Here is a 17,608-nt window from a genome sequence, read left to right as displayed (position 1 = left end):
TTCGGTGCTTCGAAAGGTAAATGTTATGAAATGGGGGTTAAATCTAGTTTATGTATTACTTTAATATACAGCGCCGTTGGGGTGATTGTGATTGGCTTTTCTTGTCATTGTTCTATTTGGATTGTATCATTGCCACCAATACACCAATATCTCTGGAGCCAATTTGCAACAAATATACGATTCTGCCGACATCGCAGTTAACTCATACTCAATAAGACGATGGTTTTCTTCTACTGAACTTAGTTTAGTTGTACAGTTTGAATAAACGAATGCATAAATGTACGAGTGAATACGCTGGGGACATACTCTGGAGTGAAATGTCACATTGAAAAGGTAATACATATAACTTCGACTCTTTCAATGTTTGAATGTTGCGCGAGACGCTCTCTTTGGTCAAATGAATCTTTAGCGGTATGTGAAGGTTTCTTGGAGCTTGAGACACTAGCGTCTGGTGATGACATACATAATTAAATGAACGGAAATATAATCCCAACAAGGCGTCCATCAATATTAGGCGGCTAAACTTAGTGCTTCAGGCGTCATCACCTCGTCAAGCAGAGTATTATAGAAAGGCGAAATCGTAAAGCGCCGTCCTTGTAAATTAATGAGTATACACCATAGAGTTATTACAATAAACGCTAGAGGCTCAGCTGGCGCTAGTGTGCTGTTGCAAATTGAAGCAGACAGCAAGCAGTCAGAAAATGACTTCCGGTAATGCATTTCTATGGGAAAAAGCGAGTGCATTTTCTCTCTGCGCTCGATTATAAGAGCAAATATCACGAATAATTTGTACGTGCTAGGCACATTGGAGCATTTCTCAGTCACACAGACGAAATAATTGGTCAGTTACAGCATTTTTATTTCAAATTCGCAGCATTAAAAACGGTGTTTAAACCGCTTCGTACGTGTATTAATGTGCACTGCCGGACACTGTTAGCGCGAACACGGCGTCGACGCTTTCCAGCACGGGGGATATACGTGCCAAACGAACGAACGACATGTGGAAGACGAAGAGAGACGGCAAGAACTACGCAGTAACACTGGGTAAGTAACTCCTTGTGCTTGCAGACGATCAAAATAAGTTGAAAGTCACGTAATATACTCCGATTTGCAATAAATAAGTACTGCTTTATTCTTTCTGCTCATGAATATGTGCGAAGATGCTTGTTCTCTGTTCAAATCATCACCCGCACGCTCCAAATCTTTCCAAATAGGGGGAAGCCAGAGGACAGGTGCGCGATAAAAACTGCCCCACATAGGAAATGATAAGAAAACACACCTTTCGTAGCCCACGTACTTTATTCTTTACATTTCGAACGTTTTTTTTAACCACTCGTAAAGATGCACGGCGGTGTCATTTTCATATAGTGAGAGGACAGGCATAATTAGCTATATATAAGCACCAACGGAATGCTGGCGAACTTTGAACACACCCTGCATTCCTTTCGATCGTTATTTTGCTTAGAATCGTCGCTCGTTTCTACATACCTGCCATGGAACAGAGGTTTGGGCCTGAAATATAGCGAAGTTTAGCATCGTTCACTGGTAAAGGAAAAATGATGTAACTAAAGCAATTACACTTTCACAATATTAATAAAGGTACATACTACCCGGTGCAACCGAAATAACAAAAGTTATTACTGTTATTTTCCGGCGACGAGACAAAATTCACGCGCGTTTTCCCATAGGAATACACAGGAAGACTGGAAAAGTAGACTGCATGCTGTCTGCTTCAATTTGCAACCGGAAGTCCCATAGACACTAGCGCCAGCTGAGCCTCTAGCGTTTATTGTAATAGCTCTAAGGTATACACAAGCCGTCAGCAATAAAGTGCCCGAACAAGGGATGCGCCCCGTCGCGACGGCTTAGCAACCAGTTCGATATTTGCAAAGAGATGTCGAGAGACGACCCTAACACGCGATAAGCGAAGGCAATGCCTGCGCCTCCCGCAGCAAAGTTTCATGACATAGTTGGCGCTATCGTGCAAGTTCGTCTGCTTCTTGCACTTGTTTACCCGCCAAATACGCACTTGGCTCCCTCCTAATCGCGCGCTCCCCGTGCGTTCTCTTTGTTTCCTTTTGATAGGCGTACCCTTCCTTAAGGATGGCTCATACACTTGCTGTTGGTTGCAACCGAGAACATTGACCGCTTTTTAAGCGTCTTGCAACTGGTCACGAACGGCCCCGCAGCAGCGCACCCGGTTGCAAGCGGGCATAAAAACCGATTCTAGCGCACACAGCTTCAAATAAACGCGACTGCGTGAACCAGCTTTTACGATTCGGTGCGCCAAAGACTCGTTCTGGAACACTTGCGCGCCGTATTGGGCGGTGAGGTTTTTTTTTTTTTTTTATCGCACCAAGTCTGCAAAAAAGTTGCGACGGATGTTACTTGCGCGCAAAGAATGGTAGCGCCATCGCTTACATCAGCTTTAGGAGGTACATTTACAAAGTATTTTAACGTAAGAATGGACATTGAAAGAAGCGGCATGGAGCTTGTTGCGTACCGATAGTAGGTGCCGCTGACCTTGTCGTCGGGCGTGACCCGTGGCTCCTCTTGTCAGGAGAAGGTGTCCTTGGAGACGACCGCGTTGTAGCCCGTGAGCGGCATGAAGGGCAGCCCGTTCTCGCCCGGGGGCTGCCGGTCCTCGCTCTTGTTCTGCACGGGCTTCTTCCCGCCGCAAGTCAGCGTGAACTTGAGCTCGCGGCACAATTCCATGCACACGGGCTCCTGCGAAAAAGATAGCATAAAAGGGGACGCGAAATTTCGCTTTCCAATAGAAGCCGTTCTTGATCGCCCACTTTGATTAGCGAACAAAAAGCAAGTACAACAGTTAAAAAAAATTCAGTATTTTTATTTGCAAAAATAAACTGCGCATCGTCGAAAGGCCAGTTTTTGGGAAAAATGTAGCTCAAATGTTCCGAACCAGATGCCGAAGTTTTTCGGAACAAAACGTTGCCTTAGTCAAAAGTATTATGCGAGTTTCGGAACTTTTCAATGGTGAGATGGTGGCTGACAATGCCAGGAATACATGCGGCTGAAAGGGACAAGAACGGGTCCCATTTTTTATATTTTTTGACTGGGAAACTTGATCTACGTTGGCGCATGGAGCTTGACGCTTTACACTCTCGTTGTTGCAGGTTAAGTTTAATCTTGGAGATTCCATTTTGTGTGATCCGTTTGTTTACTTCCATCTCGAGGTGCCCTTTCATTTATTTATTTTCAAAACACGTGAAAAGGCAATTGTAAATATCCTCACCGACCGACTAGAAGATGACTAAGATTGGAAAAGGATTGGCGCGAATTGTGGTCTGCTCTGGGGTGCCGCCTATGTCACTTCGTGCATAATAGATCGCATTATAGGCTCAGATTGTGTCTTAGGCTTTGTCATAAGCCGTTTTGAAAGGTCACGCCTTCTCTTACATTATAACTAGGATTCCATAAGCTTACTTCTCGTAATACTCGGATCGTGTTTTTTGGAGTTTATTTTTTTGCTAAAACTTCGCGGTTTATTTGAGTTTATTTTTGATAGATCCCCAATTATCTAAAATGCAGAATCTTTTTAAGTTTGTTCTCAATAACAATAATAATAAAAAACCCAACGAAGTCAAGGTATCATAGTTTGCTGTCCATAAGGAACATTGATGAGCTAAAACGCAAACCCTTTTTGTCACTATGAGATTTCAAAGAAAACTGGAGTGACATCTCTTCAAAACCCCTGGCTCTGTGCTCTTATAAAGTTTATTAAAAAAAACAAACAAAAAAAACGTCTCTTTTATTTTGTCGTCGTGACCCAGAAATTAAAAGTTTTTCGGATAAATCCGAATTAACAAAAAGTTACCGGCGCATGTTTTTCGGATCTTTTTTTTTATTTAATGGAACGCAGGAATCCTACTTTTAACGCCATGAATTTAATTTGGTCAATATGCTGCGAACACAAAAAAATAATAATTAGAAAAAAAGGACATCGCGATATAAACGACGAAGGACAGAAGAAGAGTACAAAGACGGAGCGCTGACTGTCAACTGTTTATTTTTGAGAAAAACATTTTACATATGGTTTGTTTGCTGCGACCACGCCGATGGGCGTTAGTTACAAAGTAAAAAAGGTGACAGTCAGCGGTCCGCCTGTATGCTCCTCTCTGTCCCTCGTCGTTTTTATTGCGCTTTTTTTGTAATTATGCTTAACCAACTCGCCCAAATTTGCACTCTGTTACTGTACATTGAGCAATGCCGCAGTGTGCAGCTAAGTTGATATGAGTTGCTACAACATGATTGCAGAGATATGAGGTGCTACAACATGATTGCAGAGATATGAGGTGCTACAACATGATTGCAGAAAAGAAGAATGGTTAGATAATTACCGCGCTTTGAGCTGAACTGTTCCATCTTTGAAGATCGTGGGTATACTCTTTAAAGCAAGCACGTATGCCAGGAAGCGGGCATGCGGTGCAATATTTATAAGTGTAAGATCCGCTAGTGTATTGCATTATCAGCCGTCAATGTGACACGAACGAAAAATAAACCATCAGTGTCTGCCTTCGGCTGGTCGAGGCGGCCTCTCATACATAACAGTGTCACACTCCTGTTTTTAATACGTTAGCATTAGAACGGTCGTTTTCATGAAAACCCGCCGGTGTCAAGGTGTGCGTCTGTTTGTCAGCGCCATGCATGAAGTCGCGAGGAGAGTGGGGTGGTGAGGAGCCTTCGTGTATGCGGCGAGCAAAGAGGGGAGTGTGACGCGTGCTGACGTCAGCGGTTCGGACCAATTCGAGCGTCGCACAGCTGGCGCGGAGTCAGAGTCGAGCAGGCGCAGCACCGCTTATGAATGCGGCCCAGCTCACTTGCCGCTCCGGCGATGGATGTGCTTCTTTTCACGAGTAATCTGACTGACCCTATCCAAGAGCAACGACGGAAGAAAGCCGAGGCCCCGCGTTCATTGAATTTTTTACATCCCCTATCGGACGCCCACGATGGTCAGAAATTGTACACGAGCGCTTCGTTACCCTCAGTCTGGAAATTTGTTTCTGATTAGACATCGAATCCCAAACGGATGCTGACGCGACACTTCCTTTAATCTGTGCTTCGTGCTGTCCCGCAGTAGGTGTTGTGGAACATCCAGCATTCGGGTTTTGTCCTCTAAGAGGAGCTGGTCAAAGGTGCAGCGCGGCCTCACCCTCTCTTCGGGGACCGCCTTGCGTGACCTCCAGATGAACTCGAAGATGGCTGTGATGCAGGCGATGCAGGACCCCGTGAGGAGGACGACGAAGACTCCCCCCACGTTGGCGAGGCCCAGGGCGCTGGTGCCCTTGGAAGCGCTTGCCTCCTCCTTGGGGCATTTCTTGACTATGTGCCGCTTTTTCCACCAGCGCTCTTTGAGGACGTGCAGCGTGCCGCTCTCCTGCAGCTGCAGGATCGCCTGCGACAGCATCGTCCGGTACGGGGAACCTGCACCATCAAACACAAAAACAAGCAAAGAGAAATGTTTTTTTATATACAAACGATTGTAGAACTTCGTGTGGGCAGAGAGAGAGAAAAAAAGTGTCCTACATGCTTACGTGAAGAGGCTTATCAAGTGATATAACTTTGCTTGCGTCGCCATTATAAAAAAAGGAAAGATATTTGGTTTGAACTAACTTGAGCAATCAGTGGGAAAAATAAACCAATAGATCCCTTTCGAAAGTCACATGCCGATTATTAGTAGGTCAGAACCACTGCACAATGGCTGGACAACTGACATCGTGAAACGTGCAAGCCTTTCCATAAGATAGTGAAGGTCGGAGCGCCGCCAACGCTGGGAGCCGACGAGCCAATCAAACAGCACCGAAAGTGTAACGTGACTGCGCTCGTCACCGTTTTCTATGGGTGTGTTTTTTCTTCTGATTCAACCAAACGCATAAAGTGTGGCGTGACGTTGCTGTTTTAGTCCGCCATCGTGCAGGGATTTTGGATCTGTCAACATAGGGCAGTCTTTTAAGAGGGGTCTGTAAAAAAAAGTCAAAGAATAGAAAGCATCCGGACCATATTACTTTTACGGTGATTATTTTTTTTCGCCTTTATTGCATGGTTATTTATATTCATTATAATCAATTTCTTTTGAAAATAATTGTAGTTATGCATTATTGTTGGTTTAAGAATTAGCAATAAACATTATGCAGGGTAAACTGCAAGTACTTGTTCGTTTAATGTACTCACGTAAAAGGCGCCTCTTTAGCTTGACAGCAAGTTATTTAGTGTTATACGTTTTTTTTTCAGGGTGTACGCATTTTTTCTCTTGATGGAAAATTAAACCACGTTGTCAAGCCTCTAATATCCAATTGTCATTGCTATGCCTCGCTCTACTTATAGGCTCGAGTGCTGACTGATCAAACTGTAAGAACAGCACTGCACGCATAAGACATATGCCTGAATGCAGTAATATAAATATATTAAACTATCTTTAAAAGGGTCGCCCGCCAAGATAATACGAAGCTCATTGAAACCTCTGCATTACTGAACTTTTAAAAGGACTTTTTTTTACCAACACAAGTGGCGCGACCTTTATCTGATATAACGATATAATTTTGCTTTGTCCTCGGGATATAAAATAGTTACGCAGGAGCAAAACTCACAGCATGAATATAGAGGGTAGGTGATTTTAATCCAGCCTCGGCGGTCATTAGATGAAGCCATAATCATCATGGTTAGTTTATTAATTAGCGAAACTATGTTAATTAGCATTTGAATGATTCACTTTATGTGTTACGTTGCGATTGCTGTATTGACGGGAATTACAATCGGAGGCAAGACGAACTAAAATAATTTGCAAAATTGTAACGTTTTTTTAGATATTAATACATTTTCACGTTTTTAACACGATTTCAAAAGTGCGGACAAAAAGCGCGCCACAACAACACCACCTAGAAGACAAGGCCGTAGTGCTGGCATTTTTGCGTCCCCAGCGAATGCCAACCCTGAACGCAGATTGCAAACGAGTGTAACCCCCCCCCCCCCCCCCCCCCCTCCCCTCCCCTCCATCAGCGCTCGACTTCAAGTCAAGCCTGAGCCGAACGTTGACGGAATCGTCGTATCCAATTTGTGCCCAGCGATGGCCTTCGCTGATGGCGACATCAAATTAAGTACTATGGCTTTGTTATCCAGGAAGTGTTGGCCGCAAGGCTTGCCCTCAATGACGCTGAGAAGAAGAGTGGTTGTTTGGGCGAGTTGGTTTGACATCTTATACAATCGTGTGCGCAACAAAGACGAGGACAAAAGCAGAGAAGAGGACACAACAAGGCGCAACTTTTCTTTCAACTGAATTTTCAATAAAATTCAGTTGAAAGTTGCGCCTTGTTGTGTCCTCTTCTCTGCTTTTGTCCTCGTCTTTGTTGCGCACACGATTGTATAAGACGCTGAGAAGAGTCAGATTGTCGTTTCAATCATGTCGTCACTATCATGGCAGCGTGTTTTTGTTGAGTACGCATACGACACAAGTGACGAAGTAATTGAAATGAATACGTCACTTTTCTAAGCTTCATTGTGGGCAGGGTTTGCGGCTTGCATTTTCCGCGCAATGTTTAAGTCGTGAAAGTTTACTGACGAATATCTAAAAAAAACATTCACTTTTGCAAACGATTTTAATTGGTGTGCCCTCTAAATGCAAGTGCCGTCAATACCGCAGTCGGAACATAACCCCTAAAACTAATCATTAAAAAGTTAATTAACACATTTTAGTTAATTGGTCAACGTACCATCTTATGATGACTGCCGAAACTGATACATGCATGGTGTAGACGGCACTGGAATAACTTACTAATAACTTAAAAAAATCATTGAAAAATAAAATACATTTTCTGTAGTATAGACATAACATTTAGGCGAAGTGCTTGTGAAATGAAAAATGGAGAGGGAACCTAGCGTTCTTCCTCTCTTCCCGAACCGATGTTACCGGGTGGAGTTGCGATGCCGTAGCCTTTGTTGTCTAGGAGCGATCCGATCTGCGTAAGGTCGCAGTTCCTTTCGATGGCGTATTCGATGGAGGTGGACTCCATGAGATAGGCGTACTTTCCGCGACGCACTCTCTCTATGCCCTTCTGATTGGATTCGGTAAAAACGCTCGGCCGGGCCGCCTGCATCACGTGCCACATTTTCTTGTATGTCGGAAACTCTGATTCCTGAAAAAAAAAAAGAGAAGAAAACGAAGGTTTCAGGGTACATTGGTGAATAACAAAATGTTGCTGCTAGTGCTACTCAGTACTATCCCGAATAAGAAATAGCCACACCGTAGTACGAGGCTGACCTTACCCATGGCTGTGCAAGCTATACAATTAATGTGATATTCAAAATAAAATGCCCGGCCATATTTATTATGCTGTAGATTTCTTTCGTGACATCTTTGCACGTTCAAGGGTACCGTCGTGGATAGACCAACCGTGCCTTTCCCAAAAGTCCCCACGCCTTAGCTACCTAAAAAAAATCTATACGATTTTTTATTTGATCAAACTAGTACGTGAATGTGGGTGGGGTAAAGATTTTTTATTAGGTTTTGAAGTTGTATTGATCTGCGCTGGCATAAAAGACAGTTTGAACACAAGAACGTCTTGTCACGAGGTTGACTTATATAAGTGGCGTTATTAAAAGCGCGAGAGTTGAGCGCCCACCTTAAAGAAGGACTGGGTCGAGCCGGATTGCAGGCTCCCGTACTGGATGGTGGTCTGCTTGGCCAGATCCTCCACGCTCTCGATGGGAGAGACCAGGCGCTCGACCGTGAGGAAGGCGGCAAGGTTGGCCGTGTAAGAGGAGACCATGATCAGCGTGAAGAACCACCACATGCCCGCGGCGACGCGGGTGGACAGGGCCCGCGGTGTGACGTCGCAGCCCTGTTGCATGAGGCAGCCGATGGTGAACCAGAGGGTGTTCCAGATGGTGAAGCGGTTCTCCAGCTCAGTGGGGTTGGGGTCGCATGGGTGTGGATTGACCCACTCGTACGGGCTGAACCGGGCCACTACGAAGAGGAACAGGCTGACCCCGAGGAAGGCCGTCGACATGTAGATCCACACCTCGAGAGACAGTGGGGCCAGGAACGAGAAGAGCCACGGTGGCTTCTTGTCCGCCTTGCGGTACAGGATGCTGATGCCCAGGTTCATGAAGGGCATCGTGAAGTCGACCACCTCTTCGCGCACGTACGTGATGGTCAGGTCGGCGATGGCAAGGTCGGCTTTCTGACAATGAAAGCATAAAGATTAGGGGAAGAGCGGAAAACACGCTGTTGACATATAAGCCCTTATTTGCGAAAACTACATGTGGGCACTGCATGTGTCAAGAAACCAGATTCACGAGAGGTTCTGTTCATGAGCTGTGACGATGGCGGTACCACCGCGTCGGCGTGGCAGTGAAGCCAAGCGATCTATGATGATTCATATTCTTTAAACAAAACAAAAAGGTCATAAAATTATCTCGCCCAGAGTAGACTTAGTTTTCGAGTATCCTGTTGCTTTTCCGTGTTTTTTAGCGGTTGGTTTATGCTAAACTATACCCTTAGACCTTTCTATTAACGTGACGTAGAGAAGGTGTGCGATATGACGCGACACAAAATCTGAAACTGGTGTGAAACTTGTGTGACATTCAATAGTTTCTATAAATTCCCCTGCTGCTACTTGTGTCGGAGAATTACCCAACGCACTCGTTCAACAAACACGTAGTAACTCATTCACCGCCATCGCCCGCGCCGTGATCCTAAGAGCCTCCGCGGCGGAGCGCCGCTCGCGTGACCAGTTGCACTTGACTCCCTCCCGGTGGAAATGACCACGTACGATTTGGCATGCGGATAACTTGGTTCAACGCTTTGAATCCCCAGGTTGCCCACAAGTTGGAAGCTACGAACACAATAGTTGGAAAATTTTCGTACGCCGTATTACTGAAAAAAGGTTACGACTACCAAAAGATCCAAGTAGGTATACGTGAGCAATGGAGTACCAGGAAAGAAGTAGCTGGTAATTAAGGTTGCTCCGAAATATGTGGGTATAGCTTCACGCTTTACCCACACAGAGAACTACATAAAATAATGTACAGAAAATAATCTGTATACTAAAAATCAACATTCGGTCGCAATAACAAAAAAAAAAAAAATAGTGACGAGCGAGCCATACATTTTAGAATCTTTGAGTACTTCAGTGTCCTGGTTTACAAAAAAAAAATATATGCAAATCAAATTATGTCTGTTTTATCTCTTGAATTAATAAAAATAAATGGGTATAATGATTACAAGGAAGAGAAAAAAAAATACAATTTCTTTTTATTGGTGAACTCTATATGGAGCAATAAGCTCGCACAGCATCCCTGAAACTTTGTGACGGTTCCGGTCGGTTTACGGGCAGACGGCCACCATTGAGAAATATTAAGAAATAATTTGAAAGCTTTTTACTACCGGTTTTGTCACCTGGTAACTACTAATCCTCTCATCCTTGTCCTACTCAATGGAAAGGAGTCATTGGGCTGCGCTCACAAACAAGTTGTCAAATCACGTTTGCTATGATATCTCCATCGATCAGATAGAGGCAACCACTGCTATGTTTTTGATTGAGCTAAAAGTGGATAACAGCATAAAAAATGAACGCACAGCACGCTGAAACTACCAGAACGTGTTAGCAACAGGCACCCCAATTTTTTCTATATAAATACTCCATAATTACTATTGATACCACAGAAATGTACCAACAAAAACGAGATAATTAAAAAGTTTGAGTATGTGATATGATGTACAGTAACTATAGAGTAAAGAAGTATTATAAGGCTAACTTGTGATCATTGCGTCTACGCAGTTGCATGGCAATATAGATCAACAATGCTCAGCTCTACGAATGTAATAAAACTTCAATTCGCAAAAAAAAAAAAATTGTTTCCTGTACATGTTTACTAAAAAGAAACACATCAATGAACGAGGATATCTTAGACAAAACAATGGAAACAGCAATTTTAGTAACATACAGTTAACACTATACCTCTCAGCGGCTTATAACCTCCTCCTCTCTTCCTAAAAAAACAAACAAACACATGAACAAAATAAGTTGCAGAGTAATGCGAACGCGGTAAATTATTAAAATACTGGAAAAACACGAAAGACGTCAACTTGCATGTAATTAGGAGCCCCAAAACAGTGTTTGTAGGTATGTAGGTTCAATAGTACAGCGAAGGTGGTAAGTTGGGCTAGTTGGTGATCGTTGTGCATGATGACTAGCAGCGTTCAAAGGAACAGGACAAACAAACAAACATATTTCAGTTGTGAGACAGCGTGTGTGTACAGTATTCGCTCCTTCGTCCCGCCCTTTTGAGCGGTGTTTTTTTTATCATGCAATAATATAAAAAAATTCGCTCATTTGCGTGGATAATTTTGTTCACCTAACTATACGCGATGATTAGAATCAGTCCAAAACATATTAGGATACGCTTACGCATAATCGAGTCACGTATCCCGCCTCTCCAGCATTGCTAAAGGAGAGCCAAACGCGAAGTTGCCTTTACAGAATCGGCCACAGATGACGTGCACTCACCCCGTGAAGCAGCTCTCCGATCATTCCATTCCACTCGTTCTTATCGTCTCTCCGCCCATGGGCCTTGTCCGCCACTTCGCGTATCTTGTACTTGAGGCTGATGTCTGGTAACTTGGAGATTTCTTCCAGGAGATCGATGCAGTACCCTTCGTACTTTGCATTTCCTTCCAACTCCGCATGGTTCTCCTTAAGCATTGTGTACGGGGCTTGCTGAGAAGAAAGGCGGAAAGGAACTGTGGTCAGTTATCATGCATTTTGGGTCTTTCAATTACCGAAAATTGGTCTAGGGTAGATATTTTTGACACAAATGAAATTTTAGCTTGTTACTGCAACGAAATTACAGACATGATTAGATCGGAGCACACGCCTTGCGACATAGTTACTAGTGCTTACGTTTAGACCGTCTCACACCAAGTTTCAGCTAACATGCTTTCGAACAACTGCTAAGGGTTGACTTCTGGTGATACATAAAACCGAATGCTTAAGCCAGCGACATAGAAACTCCTTAATGCAACCAGTAAATGGCGTTTTCAAAAGTAATAGTTTTTGGTTGAATTGGTAGGATAAAAAATAACAACTAAAATTAACTATCAAAATGTGTCAAACTTTACAAGAGAGATACAGAAGCGTTTGATTAGAACCATTCAATTTGAATTTTCATATAGAAACAGAAGGCTTCTTCTAATTGAAGTTCAATGCTCACTATGAAATAACTGCGTCTGAGATTATCTGCGACTCATAAATATTACATATTACATTCAATTTGAAATTAAAGCAATGAGGCAACGAGGGGCGTCTTACCACTAGAGTGGTCACAATGAGTGTCTTGTTCATGAGGTGAAGGCGGGCTTCTTCCAGTTGTCTTGAGTAGTTTGTTGTTATGTTTATGCCGCCGTGCATCGTCCATTCACCAGCCTGAAAACAGAAATTATTCAAGAATGTCAGTAACTGCCAAGAGTTCTTTTTCGTACGATGCAGACACATACCTCTCTAAGGCCGTTGTGAGTGATTTCTAAAATTGCGAGTCGCATGTCAGTACGATGGCCGTTCGGATTAAATCGAATATTTCCAGTGAGTCCTTGTACGTTTATCTGAAAAAAAAAGATCTGGAACATTGGTGATCACTGAAGACGTTAGAGGAATAATTGAGTGTTATTTAAGTTGTGTCAATCTAAAAATACCCGCGTACCAAATTTACCACAGAGTACGCGAAGTGTCAATTGCTGATATTTGTTTCCGATCGCTATCAATCGCTTTACCAGCTCACCTTCACAGCTCCACTGGAATGTATTTAACTATATTTGTTAAGCCCTGAGCTTCGACTGTTAATTGCAGTTAAGTGGCTTTTTGAAATCGCCCATGGAAAAGCAGACTCGTTGACACTTTCTAAAGTTATAACGCTTTGTTCATTTTACAAATAGCGTTTAAACGCATTCTCTGGCGATTTTCTTTAGCTAACCCTATTAATTATGGTTTTTGAATTTCTGACTTCATCCTTTCCGGCATGCTATTCAGCATCTCAATATTCAAAATAGTTGTTATGAAATCGGCAAATGCCAAACAAACATTCAGTTATATCCGCAATTTTTAGTGCCATGACCACACTGGTAGGCATTGTTGCAGGTTGAATAGCCAGTCTTATAAACAGCATGCCGAGCATTTGTTTCGTGCTGCTCCGCTTGTGCTGGAGCTAGCTTCCGAAGCATTCATTTGACAGTCTGCAACTACTTGTAATCAGCTGGGAAGAAATTCTAGAATCCAAAGAATGAACCACTGCCTGCCGCCGGCGTCACTTTTTCCTTGTTGACAGTTGAAACTTTCAATTTAACAAAACGCGATGATGTCCAAACTTGTCAGTTATATAACTTTGCGAAGCAAAATCATATTGATCTAATATTTTGGTTCAGCAATGTTCGTTGGTGTGTTTGGTCAACTCTGAGGTAAATCGGGGACCACAAAGAAAACGCCGGAAGCGAGACAGTTTGGAAAACGAAATCCTACCATTCTCATGTATTTCACGAAGGAGTTTCCCTGTGCCCAGGGCTCCTCGGTTTCGCAGGACAGGGGCCGCACTTGGATCTTGGGTCCGTTGTCTGGTTGCAAGTCTCGGAGCGCCGTTGCGAAAAGTCGCACGGCGTCGTACATTAGGGCGACTTTGGTCTGTGACGGAAGAAAATGTCACGTTGCTATTGGCAGCAAGATAAGACGTGGATTTTGCAGATATACGTAGACCTGCGTCGCCAAAAAGCATCTAGCTATAACAACAAAAAATATAGTTCTAACTAAACAATTTCATACTCCAGAAATATCAAGAAACATGTAGTTAGTCCAGCCGATGTTTTCTCGTGATTAGTTATGTAACGATGTTTAGATGATTTTATCTGTCTTACTTATGATCTGCCTCACTCCGCATAACAGAAGGGCGATTCGATTGTTCACCTTTGGTTTTAATTTTTTTATGAGCCGAATTAAACCAACTTTTGTTTTCCTTTTCAAAGATAGCCTAGCTGTAGGAAAACTACAGCCCTGACCTATTGGGTCATGCACGGTATTTTTTTTGTGTTCGATCTATTAGGGATATATATCTTTTTCTTGATATTACCGCAATTTCTCCTTGGTCTCTGCAATTTTTATGCAATTATTTTTTTTCTTTTGAGGATGTTTGAATGTTTTGTCATGACCTTGAAATATTTGGTACGGAAATGAAACTTTGTCACTCTGCATCAATTCTATTTCACGCATCGTGGATATGAAATATTTTCTGCGTTCTGGTTTCTGCTAGGTTGCTTGCATAGCACTCCTCGCACAGATGAACAATTTAAAGCATATAATATTTTACTAAACATGACCTACAGCACTGAGTGGTATGCAAAATAACTTGTTAAGTAGGAACAACATAAGTATAACTATACTATAACGTAGGATACTCAAACGAACATCGGTGAAAAGAATGACACGCGAAGGCATATCGTCCGCAATTTCCTTTAGTTGGTTACTTACCGTAAGATTCTGCAGGTGTCCATATATTCAGCAAGAAAAGAAACGTAAGGACAGTTAATACTCCGTGCCGACACTTCCTGATGGCAAAATGATAAGGAAAGTAAAAAGTAGCCTTTGAGTGACTGTTAATATGCTAAAACATGTTCACCCTGTAGAAGTTTTCTTCTTTCTCTCCCTTCTTGCTGAAGCGCAGCCTTCGTGTGAGCCAGTCTCGAGCGACTTCGTCAAATTCCTTCGCGTTGACGTCCACTAGCCGGAAGCCGGAAATATTGGTGCCGCCATATTGAAAATCTTCCATGTCCACCGTGTGGGCATCCTGCGCCGTACGTACAATCGATCATCTCTGAAAACTGGGTGGCTTCAGTGATTGCACTCAAGCAATCACGCCTTAATAGAGTGTTTCTAAATAATATCATTCGGAGTATATGGATGTCATATACTGGCGTTGTCATGACTTAGGACCCCTTTCCGGAGCCTCAGTAAGCTGTGAGATGAGATGATATGCCCAAAAGAAAAATAATATGATGTACACATATTCGTATATATAGCACCCCAAGATACGGGTTGCAGCTGGGTTAGTTAGGTTATGGTTGCTGATAAAACCAACTGAATGTGTATAGATATGTAAAACAAAAAAATATATAAAAATAAAAATAATACCAGCGTTTTCTTACTTTTATATATATATATATATATATATATATATATATATATATATATATATATATATATATATATATATATATATTGTCAGGAAGACAGAAGCTCAACGACCGCTTTCAGTGATGATTATATTCGAACTGGCCCGCGGTTGCGAGCACGGGCCACATGAGCTATCGGTGATGACGATGATGGGGTAGGTATGACGATGCCCGATGACGACGATGAGGGTCTTCATCACATAACCCCCCTCCTCGGGGGGGGGGGGGGGGGGGGGAGCTATTGCAGTGGTGGGTGGTATGGTTTCAAGCGGTTCACGTGTAGAACTTCCGTAGGTCGACGGCGGCCATCCGAGGAGGAAGAAATGGGCTCAGCGAGGTTGGAGACAGGTGATGTTTTCTCGGTGATTCGATAGGGACCGATGTACTTGTGGAGGAACTTGTCCACTCGGCCAGGTTGTCGGGCTGGTGTAAAAACCCACACAAGGTCACCAGGGGAGTAAAAAGTGTTCGTGTGGTGCTTGTCATAGCGGTCCTTGGTGACATGTTGATGCCGCGACGTGCGGAGCTGCGCGAGCTGGCGGCATTCTTCGGCGCCAAAGATGAGGTTCTCTAGGAGTTCACTTTGATTGTTGATTGAAGGAGCCAGAGGAAAGATGGTGTCCATTGTGCATGATGCTTCGCGTCCGTACACTAAATGGAAAGGGGAGTAGCCCGTGGTAGACTGGAGGGCAGTATTATAGGCAAAAGTTACGAACGGGAGTACAGTGTCCCAGTTCGTATGGTCGGGGGAAACATACATGGATATCATGTCTGCAAGGGTCTTGTGAAAACGTTCGGTTAAACCGTTTGTCTGTGGATGATATGATGATGTTGTTTTATGAATTACGTTACAGGCTTTCAGAATAGCTGTATGTGTACTCGAAAGAAACTGCCGTCCTCGGTCGCTTAAGAGGACTTGTGGCGCACCATGACGTAGAAGTATGGTGTGTACAAAGAATTGAGCAATTTCTTCAGATGTCGCAGAGGTATGCGCGGCAGTCTCGGCGTATCTAGTTAAGTGGTCAACGGCCGTGACTATCCACCGATGACCATGAGAAGAAGCGGGGAACGGACCGAACAAATCGATTCCTACTCGTTCGAAAGGCGCACTGGGGCAAACTAATGGTTGCAGCAAACCAGCAGGGGCAGTGGTTGGACGTTTTCTACGCTGGCATTTCAAGCAGGACTGAACATATTTAAAAACAGTTGTCTGAAGCTGCGGCCAGAAGTAGCGTTGCCTAATGCGAGCGTACGTTTTGTTAAACCCCATGTGTCCTGAAGTAGGGTCATCATGAAAAGATCGAAGAATGTCAGTGCGCATATTACGAGGAACTGCGAGAAGCCAGCGGTGTCCTGAAGGGGAAAAGTTGTGCCGGTAGAGTATACCATCTTGGAGAGAGAAGTTCTGTAACTCTTTTCGCAACTTTTTGTGAACGAAGTTATTCGGTTTCTTAAGGTGGTCGATGATGCCTTTGATCCATGGGTCTTTGGATTGCTCATGTGTAATAGAGTCAAAATGGAGTGCTGAGACATCAAAAACGTCATCCATGTTTTCAAGCCGTTCATCTGGTTTGTCTACTGGACATCGAGATAGGCTGTCAGCGTCTGTATGTTTGCGCCCAGATTTGTATACTACTGTGTAGTTGTATTCCTGAAGCGCAAGCGTCCATCGACCAAGTCTGCCAGTGAGATCTTTCAAGGAAGAAAGCCAACATAACGCGTGGTGATCGGTCACAATAGTAAAATGTCTTCCGTAAAGATATGGCCGGAATTTGTTAATGGCCCAAACGACAGCTAGGCATTCTTTCTCGGTTATAGTGTAATTCTGTTCGGCGGCGGAGAGCATTCGGCTCGCATAAACCACAACATATTATTTTAGTGTGTTGGGATCGCTCTGCAATAGAACAACACCAAGGCCATATCCACTGGCGTCGGTATGCAACTCTGTAGGGGCAGAGTCATTAAAGTGCCCCAGGATTGGATCGGACTGGAGAGTGGCTTTGAGAGAGTGAAATGAGTCTCGACATTCAGGGGACCAGATGAATGGTGCATTGGCCTGTAACAACCGTGTAAGTGGGGCAGCCAGTTGGGCGAAGTGAGGCACAAAACGGCGAAAATACGAGCAGAGTCCTAGGAAACTACGAAGTTGTTTGATATTAAGAGGAACAGGAAATTCGTTTACTGCCTTGAGCTTGTCTGGGTCGGGCCGAATGCCATCTTTATCTACTAAATGCCCAAGGATCTTAATTTGTCGAGAGGCAAAGCGGCACTTTTTTGTGTTGAGTAGGAGGTTAGCTTTTGTGAGACAAACGAACACTTCGGACAGGCGAAGGAGATGGTCGTTAAACGTACGAGAAAAAATAATAATGTCATCAAGGTAGC

The 17,608-nt window shown here is 43.6% G+C and overlaps 1 protein-coding gene across 1 annotated transcript in view; it reads right to left on the bottom strand.

Annotated features, from left to right (window-relative positions):
- Positions 1-17,608, bottom strand: part of LOC120837042 (glutamate receptor ionotropic, kainate 2) — a 40,996-nt gene that overhangs the window by 582 nt on the left and 22,806 nt on the right. Inside the window, exons 5-13 of the mRNA XM_040206199.3 lie at positions 14,674-14,841; positions 13,527-13,685; positions 12,512-12,616; positions 12,327-12,440; positions 11,526-11,735; positions 8,637-9,197; positions 7,925-8,150; positions 5,174-5,445; positions 2,504-2,727 (exon numbers count right to left, since the gene is read on the bottom strand). Of these exons, the coding sequence (XP_040062133.1) occupies positions 2,557-2,727; positions 5,174-5,445; positions 7,925-8,150; positions 8,637-9,197; positions 11,526-11,735; positions 12,327-12,440; positions 12,512-12,616; positions 13,527-13,685; positions 14,674-14,841 (1,986 nt within the window). The 3' untranslated portion in view covers positions 2,504-2,556. The remainder of the gene's footprint in view (positions 1-2,503; positions 2,728-5,173; positions 5,446-7,924; positions 8,151-8,636; positions 9,198-11,525; positions 11,736-12,326; positions 12,441-12,511; positions 12,617-13,526; positions 13,686-14,673; positions 14,842-17,608) is intronic.

The sequence above is a fragment of the Ixodes scapularis genome, unplaced genomic scaffold (genome assembly GCF_016920785.2).
Source record: "Ixodes scapularis isolate PalLabHiFi unplaced genomic scaffold, ASM1692078v2 PGA_scaffold2__306_contigs__length_199485367, whole genome shotgun sequence".
In the NCBI taxonomy this organism is placed as follows: domain Eukaryota; kingdom Metazoa; phylum Arthropoda; class Arachnida; order Ixodida; family Ixodidae; genus Ixodes; species Ixodes scapularis.
Note: the sequence above shows the minus strand (reverse complement) of the source record. Positions and strands in the feature narration are given on the sequence as shown.